Source organism: Caretta caretta, chromosome 14, assembly GCF_965140235.1.
Source record: "Caretta caretta isolate rCarCar2 chromosome 14, rCarCar1.hap1, whole genome shotgun sequence".
Taxonomy (NCBI): domain Eukaryota; kingdom Metazoa; phylum Chordata; order Testudines; family Cheloniidae; genus Caretta; species Caretta caretta.
The window spans coordinates 13,790,284-13,796,283 of record NC_134219.1 but is presented as its reverse complement, the minus strand read 5'-3'; the positions used below and the strand labels follow the sequence as shown (position 1 = coordinate 13,796,283).

Genomic DNA, 6,000 nt, shown 5'->3' with positions numbered 1-6,000 from the left:
TGCAGTGCAGGATGATCACCAGTCCCGTATTTGACGCCTAATGTCCCAGGAGCCCTGTCCTGGGGACTCAGCCCCAGGGTCGCTCCCAGAGCCAGGGTCACCCTGTCCTGGGGACTCAGAGCCAGGGTCGCTCCCAGAGCCAGGGTCACCCTGTCCTGGGGACTCAGAGCCAGGGTCGCTCCCAGAGCCAGGGTCACCCTGTCCTGGGGACTCAGAGCCAGGGTCGCTCCCAGAGCCAGGGTCACCCTGTCCTGGGGACTCAGAGCCAGGGTCGCTCCCAGAGCCAGGGTCACCCTGTCCTGGGGACTCAGCCCCAGGGTCGCTCCCAGAGCCAGGGTCACCCTGTCCTGGGGACTCAGAGCCAGGGTCACTCCCAGAGCCAGGGTCACCCTGTCCTGGGGACTCAGAGCCAGGGTCGCTCCCAGAGCCAGGGTCACCCTGTCCTGGGGACTCAGAGCCAGGGTCGCTCCCAGAGCCAGGGTCACCCTGTCCTGGGGACTCAGAGCCAGGGTCGCTCCCAGAGCCAGGGTCACCCTGTCCTGGGGACTCAGAGCCAGGGTCGCTCCCAGAGCCAGGGTCACCCCTTGAGCCGGAGCCAGGGACGCCCCGGCCCTGGGGACTCAGCCCCACGGTGATCCCCGAGTGCGGGCAGCCGGAAGGCCCAAGCCGCGGCCGGGCTCCTCCTCCCCGGCGCAGCAGGGCCTATCCCTCCTCCCGGGCCCGGGGCTGTCCGGCCGCTCAGCGCTCTGGCCGACCGCTGCCGCCCCCTGCCGGCCTCCCCGCAGCCCGAGCACGGGAGGAGGTCGCTGGCGGCGGCCATGATCTCCGCCCCCCTCCTGCGCCGCGGCTGCTGCCTGCTGTCCCGCCGGGCCGGAGCGAGCCGAACCGCTTGGACTCGCAGGTACCGGGGCAGAGCCCGGAGGGAGCCCGAACGGAGCCGGGCCAGGGATTGGGGCCGGCTCGGGAAGCCGGGGACACGGCTGACATGGTCACAGCCCCGCCGGATCCCCGAGGGGAGCAGCCCTCCCGGGACTGATCCAAAGGGGGGGGGGTGGTTCTGTCAGGCCCAGGGGGACCCCCCCCCCCCCAGGATTGGGGGCGGGAGGCTGCTCTATTTGACCCAATGGGATCCGCCCCCCTCGGTCTGGCGCTGTTCCAAAGGGGCGTGTGGTTCTCTGACCCAGTGAGGTTCCCTGGCTTGTCTTTGGTCCAGCCCCGAAGAAAGGCTGGGGGGAATGTGTGGTTCTGTGTTTTGGTGGGAGCCCCCTGTGTTCTTGCTGCTCCTGACACTTGGGTGGTTCTGTCTGACCCACTCCCTGTCTAGGATACTGATCCAAGAGAGATGTTGTCTGCCCCAATAGGATCCCCTTGTCTGTCATTGGTGCTGATCCATTGGGGGGGGGGGGGCAGTGGTCTCTGTCCCTGGCAGTTCATGATCCCTTTGCTCCCCCTAGTCTGGCCCAGAGAGAGTTTCTGCCACACCCAGGAGTATTGTCCTCCCTGCTTCCGTTATTATGAGGCATGATTTGTATTCTGAATCTGGCAGCACCTAGGCGGCCTATTGTGCTAAACACTGTACACGTTAAAAGAAAAGGAGTACTTGTGGCACCTTAGAGACTAACCAATTTATTTGAGCATGAGCTTTCGTGAGCTAGCTCACGAAAGCTCATGCTCAAATAAATTGGTTAGTCTCTAAGGTGCCACAAGTACTCCTTTTCTTTTTGCGAATACAGACTAACACGGCTGTTACTCTGAAAACAGTACACGTTAAGTGCATGACAAGAGGCAACTGGGGGATTCAACAAACAGAAAGGGTGGAGGTTGCAATAAGGTTCCCTATCTGTCCTACTGCTGGTCAAGAAAAATTGCCAGCCCCCTTATATCCCTATTCCCTTTGGCCACCCCTAGGACTGAGGCATTCCGTTCATCGCAGTATGAGAGTAAGTGTTCTCTACAGCTAGATCTGACCCAGTGTTGCACCTGGGAGTTATCTGTTTGTTCAGCCTGCCACTGATCCTCATTCTGATTGGTAATGGCCAGGGAGAGATCAGCTGCCTCATCTGCCTGTCCCTGAATCTGAGCCCCATTCCTCTCTGTTAGGGTGTTCAATGCCGTGCCGATTCCTGTACATCTGTCTGATGCAGCATTGATTTTTTTGTGGGTTGCAGTCTTTGGAGCTGATCCCAGAGGCTGTGTAACGTCAGGATCGCTCCATACTAATCCCCTGTATTTTTGTCTACTCTACCTGCCTGTCTTCTCTTGGCCCAAGCTTTGCAGTTAACTTTCCCCTTCATTCCCTTCTCTTGCTCTTGTCTTTGCTCTGTCTCCCATATCCCCCCTGGAACCTCCTTCCAGACCTGCTTCACCCTGTCTGCATCCTCTCCTCCTCCTTCATGTCCCATTTTAGGAGTTTACTCCATTCACAAGGCCCACCAGGTCCTTGGTCTCCTCCAAAATGATGGCAAGAGAGTGAGAAAAGATGAGCCCCACAAAAAGTGTGGGACCCAAGAGACAAGGTGACCCCATGCAGAACACTGAATTACTTGTGTATGTTACTTCTTATCCTTTGTTGGCTTCAAGCCTGTTTAGGTTGGGAACTCCAAGGAGAGACCTTGTCTTTGGATCAGTGTGAGGAGCATCTGGCATGTTTTGGAGCTGCGTAAATGTAAAGTCTCTGTTGCTGGTCTCCTTGTGGAGCGAGGCAAGGCTGAGGCTGTGAGGCCTTTTCAGGTCTGTGGGTACAGTTAGGAGGTAAAAGGAGAGATGTTTGCGGGGGAGGGGGGGAGTGGTTCAGCACAGAGGATTCCTTGGGGTGCTAGGAGGTTGTGTGTGGTCCAGGTTGGGGCACTGGCTGGGGACTTGTGAGACCTGGGTTCAGTTGCTTACGCCCACCACGTGTGACCTGAGGGCGAGTCACTTTGCCTTTCTGTGCCTTGGTTCCCCAGCTGGAAGAGTGGGGAAGATAACTGTCCCCTTCCTCGCAGGGGTGTTGTGAGACAGGTACCTGCAGCAGAATGAGGTGGCAGTTCTGAGCTTTATACCGGTGGATGGTCTGTGTTGGCCAGAAAGGGAAGGGTTTTGGAGTGGGCTCAAAGGAGCAGCATACCTGCTGGGGGCTCTAGGGAGAAGAGCCGTGTGCATGCTGAGCAGGTAGCCTTCTGGAGTATGGCTAAGGAGATGATATTTGGCTGGAGGAAGAGGACACAACCCTCCGCTGCTGCAGCTGTGCACCTGGGACTGTGGGAGCCGCTCTCAGCTGGGCTATGACACAGCTCCCGCATCACAATGGCAGCATTAACACTCCTTCCCCTGCCCACTGGGGGCGTGCTTGAGCTAGCTTTGTGCTGGTGGGGCCTAAGTCACCTCAACCCAGACCCCTGCGGTAACCCAAGAGATTAGTGTCACAGCTCACAACTCCAGCCTTGGGTTTGCAGTGAGGAACCAGCAGCGTTCACAGATACAGACTGACTACACTGCTGCCCCCAGCCCACCGGGGATCACGCCGGGCTGTGCGGGTGTGTACAGGGATCTCAAGAAGCCTGGCCATATGCTGATCCAGTCCTTAGCAGTTCTTGGGACTTTGGTGTCTTACTCGTCTTCGGGGATGAGTGATGCTAACAAACCTTTGTGTTCCTTGTCACAGGACTGTGTTTCTGAGAGGGGGCCCAGCCATGGCCACAGGAGGGAAAAGCAGCCGATCTAGCATCCATCGTTACACCAACCGTCTGATTAACGAGAAGTCTCCCTACCTCCTCCAGCATGCCCACAATCCGGTGGACTGGTGAGAGAGAGAGCCTTCCCCTCTTCCCTTTCATTTTACCAACTGTGAAGCTGGGTAGGGTCCGTGGGATCTGGGATGGATGGCAGCACAGTTTAAATCCGTGGTGGGCACCCTTTGGCCTCCGGGCCGCAGGTTGCCCACCACTAGCTTAAATGTACAACCAGAGTTTTCCATTAGGGACATTGATATGTGTGTGTGGGGTGGGTATCACCCTGATGGTATGGAGTTGTGTGTGTGTGCGTGTGTTACCCTGAGGCTGTGGAGTTCTTCCCTTCATATCCTGTATGCTCAGATTTGTGATAACCTTGCGGGGCAGGAGGTGACTGTGTGCTACAGTCCAGAACCCAGAATAGGACTTGATTATCCACAACGAGCACACTGATTGCCTCCCATCTTATAACTGGTCCTCAGCCAGCGTAAAATATATTCTAAAACCCAGCAGCCCTCATGGCAGAAGCCCCTTTTTTTCTTTCCTCTCAGGTACCCGTGGGGCCAGGAAGCCTTTGATAAATCAAAGAAAGAAAACAAGCTGATATTTCTGTCAGGTAACCCAAGAGCAAATGCACTGAGCTTTCCCATGCGTGGTTATGTAAATTACACCATAGGCCATAAATCTTTGTGTCAAGCTGGTGTGTGAATGGCACTGGAGATCATTTGAGAAGATTGTCTGATAACCTTGTACTTTGTATCCGCATGAGAGGATCAGACAGGTTTAGGGTTTGTCTACACAGAGGTTATTCCAGAATAAGATAGGATGTGAATTTAAATGACTATAGCTATTCCTGAATACCTTTCTGTGTGGATACACTTAATCCAGAATAAGAGTGCTGTTTTCAGGTTTTGCTTAATCCACCTCCAAAGTGGATTAAGCATTATCAGTTCTGGTTAATTCCCACATGTAGACTCGCCCTTAAATGAACACTAGTTTAAACTGGGCAAAACCATGTTCTGAAGCGTCCCTAGCCACTGTTTGCCAGAAGCTGGGAATGGGCGACAGGGGATGGATCACTTGCTGTTTACCTATTTGGTTCATTCCCTCTGAAATACCAGGCATTGGCCACTGTCGGAAGACAGGATACTGGACAAGATGGACCTTCGGTCCGACCCAGTATGTCCGTGCTTATGTTCTTATCCAATGGGCTTCTTCTTGTTTACAAGAGTCTGTGGGGCAAAATCATAGGGGTTAGAGATGGAAATGACAGGGTGACTTAACCTACATTCCTCCAATGCAGATTCATTCCCTGAAGTTTACACTCCAATCTGATTTGTAACTGTCCCATTCAATGGGCATCCCCTTGGGAGAGTATTCCACAGTGAATAGATTTCATTAGTAGGACATTTGTCCCACTATTCAGCTTGGAACCTTTCTTTAATCGACAGTGTTTGTTTTCAGTCGGCTATTCCACCTGCCACTGGTGCCACGTGATGGAGCAGGAGTCCTTCAAGAACAAAGAGATCGGCAAGATTCTGAACGACAACTTTGTGTGCATAAAAGTGGATCGTGAGGAGCGACCAGATGTGGATAAAGTTTACATGACCTTTGTGCAGGTGAGGAGGTGGGTCTGACGTGGGATGATGACAAGAAAGGGGACATGCATGACAAGAGGTGTGGAGAGAACCTCTCCACCATCCCTGGGTTAGATACACACATTATGATACCAAGGGGGTGGCCGAGAGATGATCACTTATCCATGGTTTTTCTTGCAGGCCACCAGCAGTGGAGGGGGCTGGCCAATGAGTGTGTGGCTGACTCCTGACCTCAAACCCTTCGTAGGTGGGACGTATTTCCCTCCTGAAGATGGAATTTACCAAGTTGGCTTTCGGACGGTGCTGCTCCGAATTGCTGATCAGGTATACATTTTTGCATCCTGAGATTTTGTGGTGGGTTTTTGGGTCCTCATCAGAAAAGTACAGCACAGAAACCTGGGACAGGGGAGTGGACTAGCCATCGCCGTTAGCACTGATTGTTTTGGAGGGTTGATGGGGAAAATTGGATTTGGGGTTGGGATAGTGGGGACATGTGTGTTTGGGGGACAAACGAACTGGATGTGGGGACAAATGAGGGGCCAGTTAGTGAGAAAAAACACTGATGGACTGTATATGGAAGAGGTGCAGAGCTCTGGATAGGTTAGAGATTGATTAGAATTGATCTGGGGAGGGGAATCATTGGGTGCTGGACCAAAGAACTGGACTGGGGCCTGAAGACAGAATCTGGATTT

General features: G+C 54.1%; 1 protein-coding gene across 3 annotated transcripts in view; it reads left to right on the top strand.

Annotated features, from left to right (window-relative positions):
- The first annotated feature begins 753 nt into the window (after nucleotides 1-753).
- Nucleotides 754-6,000, top strand: part of SPATA20 (spermatogenesis associated 20) — a 30,167-nt gene continuing 24,920 nt past the window's right edge. For all 3 annotated transcript variants that reach the window (XM_048817949.2, XM_048817951.2, XM_048817950.2), the window contains exons 1-5: nucleotides 754-901; nucleotides 3,644-3,781; nucleotides 4,262-4,326; nucleotides 5,175-5,329; nucleotides 5,489-5,632. In XM_048817949.2, the coding sequence (XP_048673906.2) occupies nucleotides 819-901; nucleotides 3,644-3,781; nucleotides 4,262-4,326; nucleotides 5,175-5,329; nucleotides 5,489-5,632 (585 nt within the window). In that variant the 5' untranslated portion in view covers nucleotides 754-818. The remainder of the gene's footprint in view (nucleotides 902-3,643; nucleotides 3,782-4,261; nucleotides 4,327-5,174; nucleotides 5,330-5,488; nucleotides 5,633-6,000) is intronic.